Genomic DNA, 18,083 nt, shown 5'->3' with positions numbered 1-18,083 from the left:
TAGCCTAATTTATCATCCAATTACCTTTTTTCCATTAACGAAGAAAACAAGGTCATCCCCTGAAAAGTGTGATTTATTCTTCATCTCTTCCGCTGTGATAGACATTTTTAATTCCCAGTGTGTTCTGAGATCAGATCTGTGAGATGAGCGCTGCTGTGTGAGAGAGAGAGAGAGGATGAACTATGAGCGCGCCGAGACACGTGACCAGATTCTTATCATCTCACACTCGAAAAACTGAATGGAAAATCACATCTGGGAGGTAAAAAAAAAAAAAAACTTTGTTTGTAGTTGTGATGGGATTTCAAATTAATCATAACTAGCATTACTTTTTCTTGCAGAATTAATATTTATAATATTCTTAGCAGGATTAATATTAGCCTAACATTTGAATACTAAATGTCCCTAAACCTTGGGCCAAAGGAAGTAACTTTACGTGTGAATCATATCTGAATATAACAAAAGGAAATGAAACTTATAGGAACACGCCTCATCTAAATATATATTGAGACCAAGACATATTGAGTAATCAACGAATAAATCCATGATTTCGGCAGTGCTTCTACCTAGTAACAAAAGGGTTTGAAGAACCAGTCATATAGCCTATAGAATGCTTTGCTATGCTCCTATCCTATATAACCTGCTGTATTCTTTTTGAGACTGGGATTCTCTGGGATTGATACGAGGTCCTCCGGTCGTGATTAAAGCATATTCTGAGGCACTATCTGGAGTCTGTTTAGGTTTCTGCTGCGCATGCGCAACAGACTACTAGAGAATCTTCCACACTCAAGTGATAGTGTTAGGTGGAGCACTAAAGATCTTATTATTCCCCAGTGATAGTGCTCAAACAGACTCGACTAGACGCAGTGCTAGAGTAAAAATATGATTAAGTGTTAACTAGACGCTCGGGTGTCGACTGGAGGCGCTCCAGGTAAACTGGGCTCAATCTGTCGAAACAAAATTGGGTAACACTTTATTTTACAGTGTCCTTGTTACACATATTACATGTAGTTACAGTAGTAATAACTATAATTTATGCATAATTGCATGCAACTAAGCCTAAACCAAACCCTAACCCACATGTAGTTAATTGTTATTACTCAGTACTTAAATATATAATTACACTGTAACACAGTCAGACACCTTAAAATAAAGTGTAACCCAAAATTGTGTAGCCTAACACCTTATTTTAGAGTCCCTATTACATGTATGTAGCCTACTTTCTATAGTAATAACAGAAATTATGCATAATTACAACCAAGTAACCATAAACCACACCAAATCCTAATCATTTATGTTATGTAATTATATAGCATGTTGTTAATTAATATTACTTATTAGTTGGCTATTTGTAGCTATAGCCTATTACACATCTTAAAATAAAGTGTAACCCAAAATTGTCTTTGGAAATTAGCCGATTAAGCTTCAACTACCTTTAACAAGATTTATATATTTGCATTATATTAAGAAATTGGAACACAGGCTACATTAATGCAAAAGTATAATCAGTGTTGGGTATAAGTTACTCTAAAAAAGTAATTAACTAGCTACTAATTAATTACTGTACTAATTACTCTCTCTAAGAAGTTTTGCATTACTTATTACTTGCTTCCTAAATCCAAGTTAAACAATACAAGGATAGACATGAAACTGCTCTTTTAATTCTTTCAAATACATAATATAAAATCACATAAATTATTATTGAACTGACCAAAGTAGGCCTATTTAAAGAGAGGTTACATTAAAAACATACATTGTTTTATATAGAATTGTTCTATTTCCTATACAATATTTAATGCAATTACATCAGAACTGTAATTCAATTACAGAAAAATTCATTAATTTTAATTTTTAATTTTGATTAATTCATTAATCCCTTACTTTTTCAAGGGAAAAGTAATTAAATTACAGTAATTATTACTTAGTAATGCATTACAACTAACATTCAGTATAATTGTCATTGTCATAAATGTTTAATAATTCTTTAATGACCAAGTCATTTTGGGGTTTTTTTTGTGTTAGTGTAACAAGCGTATCAAACTAATTTTTTAATAGCAACCTTTTTATAACCTTTTTATGTTTGTTCAGGTCAAATGGAGTACACCAAAGAAAATGTCATAATTCAAAGATTCGTGGTATTTTTTAAAAATTATTTTTACATGATTTGGTGACTTACTGTGTACTAGAATGCCTTTAAGAAGAAAAGCTCAATCTTACCACCACACAACTGTTTGAGATATTTTTCTTTATATCTTCCAGAGTCGCTTACATGGCCAAAGCAAACAGAACAAGCATACTGAGGTAGGCCTTATTTTAACATTCCCAAAACATACACCATTCATAAACATTAATATATATATGTATAAACTATGCTGATAACAAATTATTTTTTTCATGTTATGCAAAAACTAATATATTATAACTTTATCATTTTTCCATTGTTTGCCTGTTTTTTCTGTTTCCAATAATGGCCTAATTAGACAAATATCGAAAATAAAAATGATAATTTTGGAAAATATTATGTACCTCTCACCAATATATTAAGTATCCCTATTTATATTTTTTAAAAATTGCATACTTAGTGTAGCGGCCCAATGAAATAACTTCTGTGACACTCCAATGCTTTATACTTGCACCTTGTTTTATTTGTAAAGCTTTGTACGGTCAACCAAAATATGTGTTCCCGCACTCACCCCCATTCTTCCATGCTAACACACAGGTGTTTAACCCCACCTAAGAAATAAGACACTCCCCTTCTACCCTTGGTCACATGACATTCACATTACATGGCTCCTACACGGCAACATTGTTTGTTGGCTTACATGTGGTAATGTGTCCCAGAAATATCTAAGTGTACAAAAAGATTTTTGGCATTGTCCTTCCTGATCTAGTAGTGTTTCTTTTACATTTTCAATTCAATAATAAGTCGATTTACATTCTTAGGTAAATTATTATCCACTATAAAATCAAAGTATGACCCCTTAAAACAAAAGAAGAAATAGAGACAGAAGCTTTAAAACTTTTCCTGTCCCACAAACATGTAAACATAATATAAGGGGACGGTTGATTATCTAAAAATTGTTAAAGCTATGAATCTAAATATTCTGTTACATGCTTTTCATAGAAAATCAGATATGTTGGAACAATAATCCTGGGATTTATAGCTTTTCCAGAGTGTTAATGAGTAATTCAACTGTATCAGGCAATTAGCTAATTAGTTTAGCGAGGGTGTCCTCATATTCTTCATTCTGCATTTGCACATTTATGTTATCGGTGACAGTTGAGCATCATAGTACATATGAATATGACCTCCAATTAAATGAACGGTTATAATCACACAAAAATTCTGGGTTAAAATCAACCCAAGTTGGGTTGAAAATGGACAAACCCAGCGATTGTGTTGTTTTAACCCAGCGGTTGGCTTAAATGTTTGCCCAATGGCTGGCCAAGGCAATGACTCATGAAAGAGTCTCTAAAAGAGGTATTGATTATGGTTTTCCTGTCCAGTTTTCAATCAGAACTCATGTTATCTCCATGAGATGAAAGCCTCCATTGGCCTCTCGTAACTCCTCTTTCTTGCGGGCCTGCACCAGGGAAAAGACCACAGCGGCGAGGGTGTTCCTCCCGAGAGAGATCCCTCTGCTGGTGCTTCTCTCGCCGTAGCTTGAGCTCTGTTCCCTGCTGCTAACAAAGTAGGTGCGGACCGCTCCCCGCCGCTCGCTAACCCCTTTGACGTAGATATCTCCTCTAAGCTGCAGCACAAAGCCGTGGTCAGCCAGGATCCGGCTCGTGGCCTCTGGGACCTGAATACGCCCACTGAGCCCTGTGCTGTCCATTCGACTAGCAAGATTCACAGTCATGCCCCAAATATCATACTGGGGCTTAGTGGCGCCAATCACCCCGGCGACTACAGGCCCATGAGAAATACCTGTGGGATAGAAATGCAGTTTTATGCACGTTACATTTCTTTCAGAAGAAGAGTAATTTATAACATTATTTTTTCTTGTTCACAAAAAGACCAGTGGCCAGATTCACAAAAATCTTCTTAAATGCGCACTGAAGTGCCTTGAAACGTGCAGCATTATTCAATGTGCTGACGTAATTTCCACAGAAACAGGAAGACAGGGTGGGACATATCGAACACCTCCTCCCCTTTTTTTAAAATAGCCAACCAGACGTCATTTGCACCAATGGAAAGCATATTTATGCTGTCTGGATCATTCCATATGCCCTATATAGTGCACTGTGTGCAATATAGAAATAGTAAATGTGTGTGTTAATATTTTTGTATTTCTTGGGCTTCACTTTTCTTTGTGCAATATTGTCTTGGGCAATCTTTTTCTGTTATGTTATGTGCACATCATGGACACACCTAGACAAAACAAGAAGTATATTTATACTCTCACACACAGTCAGTCTTAGTCTTAGTCAGTGTTTCAAATTGTTAAATAAAGTTGTTATTTTTGTTTCGTTTTTGCGCACAAAAAGTATTCTTGTCACTTCATTACATTAAAGGGTTAGTTCACCCAAAAATGAAAATTCTGTCATTAATTACTCACCCTCATGTCGTTCCACACCCGTAAGACTTTCATTCATCATAAAATCTGATGGTTCAGTGAGGCCTGCATTGCCAGCAAGATAATTAACACTTTCAATGCCCAGAAAGCTACTAAAGACATATTTAAAACAGTTCATGTGACTAGTGATTCAACCTTAATGTTATGAAGCGACAAGAATACTTTTTGTGCACCAAAAAACAAAATAACGACTTTATTCAACAATATCTAGTGATGGGCGATTTCAAAACACTGCTTCATGAAGCTTTACGAATCTTTTGTTTCGAATCAGTGGTTCGGAGCGTGTATCAAACTGCCAAAATCACGCCCCCCAGTGGTGAAGCATTGAAATTTAGAAACACTTATGATGTAACGAAGCCTCGTTTACTGAAATCACATGACTTGAACCACTGATTCGAAACAAAAGATTGGTAAAGCTTCGAAGCTTCATGAAGCAGTGTTTTGAAATCGCCCATCACTAGATATTGTCATAAAGTCGTTATTTTGTTTTTTGGTGCACAAAAGTATTCTTGTCGCTTCTTAAGGTTGAACCACTGTAGTCTCATGAACTGTTTTAAATATGTCTTTAGTAGCTTTAGAAAGTGTAAATGAACTTGCTTTCAGTGCAGGCCTCACTGAGCCATTGGACTTTATCAAAAATATTTTAATTTGTGTTCAGAAGATGAACAAAGGTCTTATGGGTGTGGAACGACACGAGGGTGAGTAATTAATGACAGAATTTTCATTTTTGGGTGAACTAACCCTTTAAATCATATTGATGGTCTCTTTTAAGCACTACTACAGGTGCACTACTACCCTTCATAGCAAGTAGTCATTAAACATGTACATGTGACAGAATCAAATAAAGCAAATAATCCCATACAAACTTATATTAGCAGTTTATTTTTGTGCATTACTAGTAAAGAAGTTATACAAGAATAGCACAATCTTACCGACACGCAACTGGAAGTTGTTTGAGGTACGTTTGTTTATTTCTTTCAAAGTTTCTTGCATGGCCAAAGCAAACAGAACCAGCGTACTGAGGTGAGCCCACTCATCTTCACATTCCTATAAAATATACATGAATACCATTGAGCCTTAATTTACAAAAATGCAACTTTTCAATTACTGCTGCTTAACTATTTAATTACTAATTTTTTAAATATTTATGATTATTTATGTTTTTTTTAAGTTATATACTTCCTGATCGACATAGCGGCTAGAAGTAAAATTATACTTTTTTTATTATTTACAGTTCTGCTCATAAATTTACATACCCTTGCAGAATATGCAAAAATGGTAATAATTTTAATAAAATAAAGAAGGATTATAAATAAGAGGGATTAATATCTGCTAAAATTTTACTTTGACAAGCCAAAATGCAGCTTTCCACTCCTCCTCCTCCTCCTTTTCACAGTCAGGCAGAAATGATGGATGGTTCCAAAATATATGGTCACATGACAATAAATGTGTACGGTCGCCAATATACATCATCTTACCCCACCCCACCCTATGTAAACTTATGAGCAAATCTGTATTGAATGTATTTACTTTACTTTTTTCTTGCATATTTTTATTATCTGATTCCAATATTGACCTAATCAAACCAGTGCGGATAATATTATCAGCAATATTGGCTGAAACTGATATGGACACCAGTAGCACGTATATCATGCATCTGCTTAGGAATACATTTTGAAATCACATGTCAAGGTGCCATTCACCTGTTTTTCAGGAGACAGGCCAGAAGCCGCCATGTAGCAGCTGCCAATGGTTTTGATTTTCTCTATGTCCTCGAAGTAAGGCTCTTCCAGTAGCTAAAGGGACAACAGGGAAAAAGATTAAGTAAGCCTGTCTCTGAAATATTTCATTATTTCAATGTCTTATGATAAAAGAAGTGAGTGTTTGCGCATTTGCAATACGTACATTCCATTAGTTGTAACATCTGAGCTGCTATTAGCCGTTAAAGCACTGAGCATGTCCAGGCTTGGGCTCTGACGACATTTGGCACTAAGAGGATGTTGCACAAATCCACGTACCTCATCAAAGTCAGCGATGATCTCATTAAGAAGACGCAGACACTCCACATCTTGATGAATCAACTCTTTCTTCTCGTAATAATCTGTAAAGTCTGGAATGGAAGCAAACATCACCCCAACTCGCTCGTATGATTCAGAGAACAGGTCCTTGAAGCCAAAGAGTTAATACAGAGTTAATACACTGTTAATTTATTTATACTTATGGGATAATGAAGGGGGTGTGACTGCTGGAACAATTTAAATGCTTCAGATTAACCCTGCAGTTTGAAAACAGCTAGACAATTTTACTACATATATTATTATTTGTTATTTTCTGACCAAAGATTAAACTATTAGTGTCTGTCATCAACAATCCACTCAACTACCTCATTGTTCCTGTCTCTCTCTAGAAAGTGGCGAGCTACATGTGCAGGAAGAATGTTGTACAGCAGACACTCGTTATGCTCCCTCAGTTCCTTCATGTCCTCCACTTCCTGCCTGGCCTGCAGACGCCACAGGAAGTCAAGCCTGGCTGTAGTTTCTAACTGTAGGTTCAAGCAGTAACAACTTCTTGAGTCATATTGAAATAACTTAAAACACAAAATACAAATTGCATGTCAGGTTTGAGTGTTTCCGTTATTTTACAATGAGATCATAATTATAGCTAAGCAGTGATTTGATTATTATTTATTTATATCATTAAAATATTTTTAATGATATACTGTAAATTGTATCATACAGTGCCCTCCACAAATATTGGCACCCTTAGTAAATATGAGCAAAGGTGGCTGTGAAAAAAAAAATCTGCATTGTTTATCTTTTTGATCTTTCATTCAAAAAATTCACAAAATTCTAACCTTTCATGGGGGGAAAAGAATTGAAAATGGGGGGAAAAGCTCATTATGAAATAAATGTTTTTCTCCAATACACGTTTGCCACAATTATTGGCATCCCTAGAAATTCTTCTGAGTAAAATATCTCTGAAGTATATTCCCATTCACATTTACATTTTTTAGCACACCAGGGTGACTAGGAGCATGAAATTGTGCAGCCATGACTTCCAAAGTCATGGCTGCACAAAGGCCAAATTCCCTTAATCAATGAGAAAAAACAAATAATATAGTTCTGATGTGCAGCAAAAGATCGTTGAGCTTCACAAAATAGAAAATGGGTATAAAAAAAAAAGCTAACGCATTGAAAATCTCCATTTCCACCATCAGGGAAATAATTAAGAAGTTTCAATCAACTAAAGATGTTACAAATCTGTCTGGAAGAGGACGTGTGTCTAAATCGTCCTAATGCGTGGTGAGGAGGAAAGTTTGAGTGGCCAAAGACTCTTCAAGGATCACAGCTGGAGAATTACAGAGATTAGTTGAGTCTCAGAAAGCCTAAAAAAATGACCAAACAGCACCTACATCCCCACAAGTTGTTCGGGAGAGTTTCAAGAAAAATCCTTCTTTGCTCATCCAAAAACAAACTCCAGCATATTCAGTTGTCAGACAAGACTGGAACTTCAAATGGGACCGGCTTCGGTGGTAAGATGAAACTAAAAAAAATAGCTTTTTGGCAGCAAACCCACCAGATGGGTTTGGTGCACACATGGATGAAAAGCACCCTATGCCCATGGTTAAATATGCTGCTGGATCTTTAATGCTGTGAGCCTATTTTTCTGCTGGAGGTCCTGGACATCTTGTTCAGATATATGGTATCAAGGATTCTATCAAATACCAACAGATAAAAAATTCAAAACCTGACCGCTTCTGCTAGAAATCCTATAATGGGCAGTGGTTGGATCGTCCATCAGGACAATGATCCAAAACAAACATCAAAACCAACACAAAAATGTGTCACTGAGCACAAAATGAAGCTTCTGCTATGGCCATCCCAGTTCCCTGACCTGAAACCTAAAGAAAATGAGTGGAGTGAACTGAAGAGAAGAAGCACCAACATGGAGCTGGAATCTGAAGGATCTGGAGAGATTCTATATGGAGGAATGGTTACTGATCTCTCCTCAGGTGTTTTCCAAACTCATCAGGCATTATAGAAGAAGACTCAGAGCTGTTATCTTGGGAAAAGGACATTGCAATAATTGGGTGCCAATAAGTGTGGCCAACATGAACAAGAGAAAAACATTTATTTCATAATGAGCTTTTCCACCCATTTTCAATTGTTTTACTTAAATTAAAGGTTAGAATTTTGTGAATTTTTTTAATGAAAGATCAAAAAGATAAACAATGCAGATTTATTTTCACAGCCGCCTTTGCTCATATTTTCTAAGGGTGCCAATATATGTGGAGGACACTGTATATATAATTAAAAATAAATATATTTATTAATTATAATTATAAATATGTAATAAATTGTATTATTAAAATCACAAATACTAGCAAAGAATTATGAATTCTTATAATTAAACCTTTTAAAGATGTTCATATACTACCTGTCTACTGTTGTATAGGACGACCACAACAAACATGGCCATTAGCAACACAGAAATGCCTTTGCGTCTGAGGTACTGAGATCTGGGCAAAAACACATATATACACATCAGACGGGCCACAACAATTCAACAATCTAGGAAGTCATTTGTTCGGGTCATATCATGAAAAAAACTTTCTAAAAATGTTTGATGTACTATATAAGGCTCAGTGACAAATAATGATGAAGAGAAATATGCAATGTTACATTAAAAAAATGTTTATACAATTTCAAATACTATTACAGTTTAACAGCTCTTAAAATGTCAAGTGGCATAACCATCAAGAAAAAATCACTTTAAATGCACTTGTGTGCACATTAATCATTATTTAAAAAAACATTCATTTACTTTTAAATTTATAAATATAACCAAGTTATGAAATTCACCAAGTTTTCTTTGTGTTATTTGACCTCAACTTATATTGCTTTTTCATAGAATTGAAGGGTCATTGACAAATAAAACTTAAAAAATGTTTTTTAAAAATCAAAACTGATGTAATGCATATTTTTGAGTCATGAACACTGTGTCTAAACAAGTTTTAGTTGTTAAATAACATTTCAAAGTGTTTAAATGAATAATTTGACTGTTTTTATGTCAGGCGGTACAACCAAATAGTTGAATGTATATATACTGTAGTTGTACCAAAGTGTACCAACCTACCTGTACTTATAATTAGCTGTTTTTACCAGTATTTGAGAGAGATCTACAAACCTTTTCACTCTGCCACAAGAATCATTTGGGGTCCTCTAAATGATGCATTATCATATTTACTGTTATAACCTTATCAGTGCATAGTAAAAGAGCAGCAGTTGCAGTTGTGCCACCCTGACATTTGAGAATATACAAATTGCTGGACAAAAGTTTTTCAATGATCTCAACAGCTTTTTAAACTGCTGATATTTATAAAAGTTGTTTATATGAAAGGTTTCAAACCTAAAATGATGCCACAGTATTTTCATAGTTTTTATTATTTTATTATTAAGACACCATTTTAAATAGTTACTTAGTCTGATCATTTGTTCAGACAGTTGCACCACCTGACATTTTGGGGGTTTAGGATAACAAACCATAAAATAATATGTATTATTTAAATGTACTAAAAATGAATTCAAACTAAATAGGTTTTATAGATTAAAGTGATCTTGTTATGAATTTATCAAATTATTTTAAAAGGAAATGAGGCATTTGGACACAAAAATATGCACATCATGTCATTGATCCTGATGTACCATTGTCTTAAAATCCAACACATTACCACATTTAGAAACTTATTATGACCTCTTGATAAAACAAAATAATGTACCTCTGAATTTGGCTGTTTTGGTGTTGGCGGATAAAGAGCACATGGAAGGCTACCTCAATAAGGTATGTGTAAACTGCAATGACTAACATCAGAACTGCCAGCTTCAACAGACAGCTGAGTCTGAGGAACACAGCACACGTCACCATGGCCAACACACCACTCAAAACAAAGAACTGCAGAGAGACAGACAGTTTTATTGTATTGTGTAGTCACAAGCATGGCGTTCAGGCACCAGAATAAGCATTACTGGAAGTTGTGACACATTTGTATTTAATAAGTATCCACCATATACCTCAGGATGGGTGCAGATGTTCACAGTCCACTGTGAGCCTTGTTTGGAGGTCGTGTTGCTTTCCTCAGCCTCTCCAACTGTGTTACACCACAACTGTACAACAAAAAAATCATAGATGAGTTAAAGGGTTAGTTTACCCAAAAATGAAATTTCTGTCATTAATTGCTTTCATGTCGTTCCACACTCATAAGACCTTTGTTCATGTCCGGAACACAAATTAAGATATTTTTGATAAAATCCAAGAGCTTTCTGACCTCCCTATACACAGCAACGTCATAACCAACTTCAAGGCCCAGAAAGGTAGTAAAGACATTGTTAAAATAGTCCATGTGACTATTTTAGCCAGTGTTCTGACGCAGAACACGGAAGTGCTGCACTGTGTTTACAACATGAACAGGAGTTTTGTTTTTTAACACAAAAAGTATTCTTGTCTCTTAATAACATTAAGGTTGAACCACTGTAGTCATATAGACTATTTAACAATGTCTTTACAACCTTTCTAGGCCTTGAAACTGGTTATGAAAGCTCTCAGATTTCTTAAAAAAATATCTTAATTTGTGTTCCGAAGATGAACGAAGGTCTTACGGTTTTGGAATGACATGAGGGTGAGTAATTAATGACCCAAAGACCCAGTGGCCCAAGAAACTATAAATTCTGGCACTCACAATATCACAGGAGGCCACACCGAAGTTAATAGCAATAGCAGTGAGGGTTAGCAGGTCACGGATGCTTTTGGTCTCATGGATCCAGCAGCACAGATGCTGTAAGTATGGTGGGGAGCACTTAAATTCCTCAGCCAGTGTGACCAGAAGCAGTAGCATGTAGACAAACAGGAACACTAAAAACTGGATTACCATAGGACAGATTCTGTGGGGGACACATGCAGACAGAGCAATATATGCAATACATTTTAAAATTCAATGAAAGTGTACATTAGGCTTTTGAAACAATAATAATGGCTCACTGTGGAGAGGGGATGAGGGCCTGAACAGCCATGATGAAGAGGAGCATGAGGAAAGAGCAGGCTAAGTTGGACTTGAACATCTCGTCTCTCATCTGAGAAAACTGAAAGTGCAAATTTTGTGTAGGCCTACGTATGAGCAAAAATGCTATACAAAGTATAAAATCTGCAGTCCATACCTTTCCCTCAATGTGTGTGTCTTTGAAGACCAGCATGAAGGGTGTGATGTGTTCCTTGCGCATTCGCTCACTACTGCGCACCTCAATGGCCTGCTTGATTCTCTTGTTGATTTCTCGAGACCCACCACAATGGGGAATAATCTGATTGGGCAACTGCACCAGGGAGCCATTGGTGAAAGTGGCTAGGATCTAAAAGATGACAATACAAAAAGCATTGCAAGTGTTTCAAATGAAAAAATAAATTCTATTAAAGCTGCAAGCAGTGATGAAAGGGCCCTCGCAACCGGGCTCACTGCCACCCGATGGCCTTAGGAAAACTGTGAACAGTGGGCGATATTCATTTAAGCAGATAAATAGAGGAGAAATATGGCAGCCATTTTGATGCACTTTGACTATAACTGAATGTTGCCATGTTCATGTCTTCAGGGCAGGGACTACTTGAATATTGGCATGTAGAGGTTTTCAGGCCAGGACATTAATAAAACATGTGAAGTTTGGGGCAGATCGGACATTGTATGCCCGAGTTACAACAACTTCCTCTTTCATGGCGAAACATCGAACTTTGTCAGGCCGCCACGGACACGCCCTTCAGGAAAACTCAAGATCTTCGAAATTTAATGTCGCAAAGACCTTTTAGATTAGACTCACCAAATGTGATGTTTATCTGATAAAATCTCTAGGAGGAGTTTGTTAAAGTACAATGTCTGGAAATGGCAGAAACTGCAAAAATTTTGCACAGAAAACTCAAAATATCTCACTTCCTGTTGGGTTTTCAGATTTTGCACTCAGGGACTTTTTTGTAGGTATTGGGCTGTTAGATGTGTCTACCGAATTTCATACTTGTACGTGAAACATAGCGCAAAGGGTGCTTAATTGAAATTTTGTAGGTGGTGCTATTGAGCCATTTTGCCACACCTAATTCAGAAACCCATATCAGACATACATTTTCACCACTTCTGACACGTGTGCAAAGTTTCATGAGTTTTTGTGCATGTTTAGGGCCTCAAAAATGCGATTTTTTTTTTTCTTCCAATTTATCATATTGGTTGATTAGTCCCAATGCTAACAGGATGACATGACAGAAATAACATATTTTTGCCTTGCGCATAGACTTCCATATTAAATGCTTACTGTACACATGATTTTTGTTTGGTTTTACAAGTCTAGTCTCTTATAAATTATTTTCTAATGTAATCTGCCATGCCACTGATGCTGGTGATAAAGTTTAACTTATATACATCGTGGAACATGCCTTTAGTTTACTAAAGAATTCACTGAATAACACTTGTATGGCACTATTTAACAGGTTTGATAACTTTCCATCTTATCACTAACTAGAGAGAGCATTCAGATCTAAGTGAGGTTTATGAGGCCAGCACAGACTCACGCAGTTCATTCCAATGATGTTATCGAAAGGAAGCTCAGCACTCCATTCAGTCTCATCTTTGCTGGTTCTCCGGACTTTAGGGGGCTCCTTGTCTTCCTGCGGTGTATGGCAGATCAGAAAGGTGTCAATCTTGTGTTTGCGTAAAAACTCATTCCGCTCATGGCCTCGACCTTCTTCTGTCTCATATACACCCTCTAGACAGTCCAAGGTTGCTCTTGATATATGAATCCTCCTAATATTATACAATTTGTTTTATTATTCTAATATCAATTGCAATATATGACCATGCTAATGATCTGGTGTACTTACCCTGGGATCCCTCCAGCCTCTAGCATGTTGGCAACATCTACGTCCCAAGACCACACATCAAACTGCCATTTCTGAAGACCCAAAACCCCACACAGAACCGAGCCAGAGTGGATCCCGATACGCATGTCTACATCTCTCTGCAACTCCTTGCGTACATAACTGACAAAGTGAGAGGGACATAGAACATTTTTCTGATTTATGATTATCTCTTTCGTTTTCATCAGCAAAAATAGGCTTGCATAGAAAAAGAATGTTCCAAAAAATCTGGGGTGTCCAGTCCTTCTCCTGGAGGGTCAACGTCCTGCAGAGTTCGAACAGAGCTTCAACCTGCCCCAACATGAATGCTGCAATTCCCAATTCGCCTACTTACACTGTGCCCTAAAAGTATGTACTGTTTTTGTGAAGAAAACTACATGCTTTTGAGTGTGTAGCAGAAGAGTAGGCAAGATTAGGGACATACCACTTTGTCATAATTGCGTCTTTAATGGAAGCTCTGTCACTTAGTTATGTGCAACCTTGTCACAGTTAAATCCTCCACATTCAATTTAATTTCATTTCTTGCCAATTCGGAGAGAAATGTAGGAACGCACATTGATCTGCCAGTCATGGGTCTTTCATGCAGAGAACTCTTCTCATGTTTGCATAATGATGCATTTAAAAGTTCATTTAAAAGTATAAAAGTAATCACATCTTTATAAAAGTTCACAATGCTGTTGCAGATGAAACAAAATGTGGATAAGATTGAATAAATGTCTTTTCCTCAGGTTAGATACTGATTATTAATCACTCAAACCCCTTTATCTAAACCGCTCTGCTTAACCGTTGATCTCGAACATCCATCATGTTTGTAGTTTAAGGCTTTTTATTCATGTTTGTAGTTCTAATTGAATCCACATCCAACATGCAATGGGTTGTGGGCAATATTAGCTGGAAAAAAGTAGACCATCCCGAATCTTTCGAATACTCTTTTCAATATACTACGATTTGGGATGCACTAATTCTAATTTCGAATACTATTTAGAATGGATAGTATGTGAATTGGGATGCAGCATTAGGTTTTCAGTAATCCTGAAGACCGTGACAAGCTGGTTCAGGTGTGCTTTATTAGGGTTGGAGTAGAACTTTGCAGGACAATGGACCTTTGGGAGTAGAATTAAAACCCTTGCAAAAGATGTGCAATTTTTTGTGACACCACAGAGCAAGTCTTTGGAGGAAACCAACATATGAATGGCTTGCTTACAATCTCTGGAATAGGAAAAACATTGAGAATTACACACAACCCCTTTAAGCGGTTGTACTAACACATAAAATACACACCGTATAGTGTTGATCATGGCCAGACCCATCTCCACACAGCAACGAGCGTGTGCAGTTTGGGGCTCTGGGACCCCAGACACACAGTAGTAGCAATCTCCAAGAATCTTTATCCTCATACAGTGATTCTCCTAAAATATCAAAATACATCTTTCAATAATCTTCTACCATTGCATACTTCTACACTTTGGCATAAAGTAACACATTTGAGATTAAAACTAATTGCGACTGTACAATAGCTACAACAAAATGATTCTTAAGCTCATATAGTACACTACAGCCGGACATATGCATTGACCAGAACTCTTTTCTCGAACTGCCTGTAAACTCAAAAGGTTAGTCTTTCTCACCTCAGCAAGGCGATCAAAGCGACCAAACAGCTCATTGAGCGTGCGCACCAATTCCTGAGCCGACATGGTCATGGAGAGAGAGGTGAAGCCTTTTATATCAGCAAAGAGGATACTGAGACAAGAGCACATATATGTTCATTTCATGAACCATCCTCCTGATCTAAATGTGCTGGAAGATAGTACGGCACGGGGAGCATTGTGTACTGTACCTGACATCTTTGTATTGATGAATGTAGGTCTTATGGAACTGTTGAGGAAGCAATTCATCATCCATAGCAGTCAAATCACCAATCATCTCCATAGCAATAAATCGAGGAAGAATGGACATCACCAAGCGTTCCTAACACAAAATGATTTCTCAGTTCCACAGAGGTTTCATATTTATGATCTATGGATATCATATTAAGTCAAGAATCTCAAACCTGTCTCTTGTTCTCTTGCTCCATCTTGACTCGTCCTTCAATGCAACGTCGCGTCTCAAGGAAGGCCTGCCTTTGTGCGCGATCCGATAAGTAGTGGATGAAGAGCCCTGCAGTATTCATACCCATGTACAACAGACCTTTTGCTAGTAACTGAAAGGAAACCAAGAGTAAAAGTTAGCACAGTAACTGAAATGAACAAGATAAGCTTCATTAGTTGATCTCTCAAGTTGACAAGTGGTTGAAGATTGTCTTGAGATTCTGATACTGGTGTAATCTTGTGCCATTTGGAGGAAGACCAAGTACAACTCAATAGAAACATAAGAAAGACAGAAACTCCCATGGATTGACTCAAAATCTCAAGGATAGTTCTTGTGATCACCTTCAATTTTGATTAGACATTGATGTCTTGAGCATGGAGTCTTCTTTACCTTTCTTACAATGGCTGCGTCATTGTAGTTCCTAAAGCCATCCACCAAAAGGTGCAAGGAAGCGGTGAGGAACCCTGTGCAGATGGACCACAGAAGAGGTAGGGGCAATAGCGTGTAGGTGGCGAACAGAGTGAAGAGCACATACCAGGTCTGTTCCTTCTCCAATCCATACACCAAACCACCCAGTACCTGAACAGTCTGAGACAGCCAGCTCACCAGCCCAGCATAGCGCAGGATATCTGGAGACATCAATCCTTTACAGCTTAGAACTAAGACGCATATGATTGCTCCAAGTACCATGAAGAGCCCAGCCAACCATCCTTGCTGAGAGTCCACCATCTCAGGGGCCACTGCCAGGTATATTAAGAGAATATGGAGTTTGGTAAGGATATCGATGACATTAGTGACTACAAGGGAAGTTCGTCGCTGACCAGATGAATGCTGCTGGTACAGGCGCTCGAGATCCTGAGATTTGAATTTGTGGTGGAGAGCAGGAAGGAAGACCCCACGCACCGTGGAGCCCCAGCTTACAAAGAAGTCTACGTCGCTGAGCGAGTCGGTGGACTTCCGCGTGGAGTCGGAGTTGCGCTCTCGTGATGGATGGATGCGGGCCGCAGAGGAGCGCCGCTTGTGTGTGCCAGCATTGCCCCGTGCAGCTTTGTTACGAATCTGCCTGTTGATGTCATCGATGTAGGCATCAGTAACAATTATTTTGTGAGAACTGGCTGCTCGTCCCTCGTGGTGCATTCCTCGTTGGTCGATAATGTGACGTACTGCATTCTGCCACATTAGTTGCTTGCGTTTCAGGTTGGGGATGGGAGGTGCAGCTGTGCATACCTTAGTTGAAACAGTGACTTCTGTAGAACTCAAAGCCATGATCTGAACCTGATCTGAACAGGCTTTAGATCCTAAATCTCAGATCAAGACCTTAATCAACTGCACAAACCTAAAACAATAGAGAAAACAAAAAGATTTAATAGTTATGGATGGAACATTGAAGTTGTATCAGAATGAAACTGAAAAAACAAACTTTAAAATGATTTAACACTGCATGTAAAATGACAATACATGTCAAAACAAGCATCGTACCCCTAAAATACACCCAGAATACATCCAAAACAAGTTTAACACACCCTCAAATAACCCTAAAACAAATTTAATACCCCCAAAGACTCTCAAAAGGAGTTCTATACCCCAAAATGAATTCAGTAATGCCCAAAATAGCCATAAAATATGCTCAGCACTCCCAAAACAAGTTCAATACCCCCCAAATACTCCTAGAACAAGTTCAGTACCCTTCAAAGACTCACAAAACAAATTCAATACCCCCAGAACAAGTACAATACTGCTGAAAACACTCCTGAAACATGCTCGACACCCCATCAAAATATCCCTAAAACATGTTTATTACCCTCAAAGACTCCCAAAATCAGTGCCCCTAAAATACCTTCAAAACAGGTTCAATACCCTCCCCCACCCCAATACTCTAAAAAAAAAGTTCAATACCCCCAAATTTCCACCTAAACAAGTTCACTCTCACAAATATTCACCCAAAGCATGCACTAAATTGCACATTACAATAAGGAATATTGTCCAAAGTTAATAGCAGAGAGCAAAATCGATTAAAACTGTGTATATAAATACAATAAATGTAAATGGATGGATACTTGCCATTGATGTGGTACTGCAAGCTTGATAAATCTTGTAACAATGCATGCATCTGCTCCCCCATGAACAGTAGCCCAGGTACACTGATCCGGACACTAGCAAATATCTAATATGGTACATTCTTGTCCCTCAGTGGTGTAATACTCAGCAGCTGAGCATAGAATGAGTCTTCTTTGACAGTTTTCCCTTCTGCCATGCCATGCACCATAATTATGCAAAGCATAGTGATGTAAATGACTTGTCCTATTATGTTACCATCCAACCATATTATCCATCACCTCGCCTCAAAACACTCCTCAGCATTGGATGAAGTCAAGCCCACTCCAGTATAAAAAGACGTTCTGTCTATGGATGATTGATTCGGTCTTGAGTGTTGAGTAGTGCTGTCTTCAGGTAATGAAGTAATTGCTCTGCCAGATG

The 18,083-nt window shown here is 37.5% G+C and overlaps 2 protein-coding genes and 1 long non-coding RNA gene across 6 annotated transcripts in view; 1 reads left to right on the top strand and 2 right to left on the bottom strand.

Moving 5' to 3' along the window:
* The window catches only part of xdh (xanthine dehydrogenase), a 28,469-nt gene extending 28,279 nt beyond the window's left edge, over positions 1–190 (bottom strand). The window contains exon 1 of the mRNA XM_048191832.1: positions 25–190. Within this exon, the coding sequence (XP_048047789.1) occupies positions 25–105 (81 nt within the window). The 5' untranslated portion in view covers positions 106–190. The remainder of the gene's footprint in view (positions 1–24) is intronic.
* Positions 149–7,114, top strand: LOC125269092. 4 transcript variants are annotated; one of them, XR_007185025.1, is made up of 5 exons: positions 149–259; positions 2,257–2,298; positions 5,558–5,597; positions 6,289–6,398; positions 6,982–7,114. It is a non-coding gene; the product is annotated as an uncharacterized LOC125269092 (long non-coding RNA). The 4 variants fall into 4 exon arrangements; XR_007185024.1 differs by lacking the exon at positions 149–259 and adding an exon at positions 644–928; XR_007185026.1 differs by lacking the exon at positions 5,558–5,597.
* Positions 2,297–17,417, bottom strand: si:ch211-132f19.7 (adenylate cyclase type 8). The gene is made up of 18 exons (XM_048191833.1): positions 15,996–17,417; positions 15,568–15,717; positions 15,355–15,485; positions 15,146–15,257; positions 14,799–14,926; positions 13,482–13,640; positions 13,173–13,404; positions 11,786–11,974; positions 11,610–11,710; positions 11,311–11,512; positions 10,646–10,738; positions 10,354–10,526; positions 9,012–9,093; positions 6,958–7,116; positions 6,593–6,739; positions 6,278–6,370; positions 5,507–5,621; positions 2,297–3,925 (listed from the first exon to the last, which is right to left on the bottom strand). The coding sequence occupies exons 1-18, from the start codon at positions 16,869–16,871 to the stop codon at positions 3,519–3,521; spliced, it is 3,549 nt and encodes a 1,182-aa protein (XP_048047790.1). The 5' UTR covers positions 16,872–17,417; the 3' UTR covers positions 2,297–3,518.
* Positions 17,418–18,083: the final 666 nt, after the last annotated feature.

This window comes from Megalobrama amblycephala, linkage group LG5 (assembly GCF_018812025.1).
Source record: "Megalobrama amblycephala isolate DHTTF-2021 linkage group LG5, ASM1881202v1, whole genome shotgun sequence".
Lineage (NCBI taxonomy): Eukaryota > Metazoa > Chordata > Actinopteri > Cypriniformes > Xenocyprididae > Megalobrama > Megalobrama amblycephala.
This window is presented reverse-complemented; position numbering and strand designations above follow the sequence as displayed.

Excerpts from the sequence above, each read along its gene's own strand:
- si:ch211-132f19.7 (XM_048191833.1), bottom strand. The coding sequence starts at position 16,871 with ATGGCTTTGAGTTCTACAGAAGTCACTGTTTCAACTAAGGTATGCACA. Across the intron at positions 10,739-11,310 it reads GTGTGGCCTCCTGTGATATT|TTGTGGTGTAACACAGTTGG; the intron begins GTGAGTGCCAGA and ends TTTGTTGTACAG. Across the intron at positions 6,371-6,592 it reads TCATCGCTGACTTTGATGAG|CTACTGGAAGAGCCTTACTT; the intron begins GTACGTGGATTT and ends TTGTCCCTTTAG.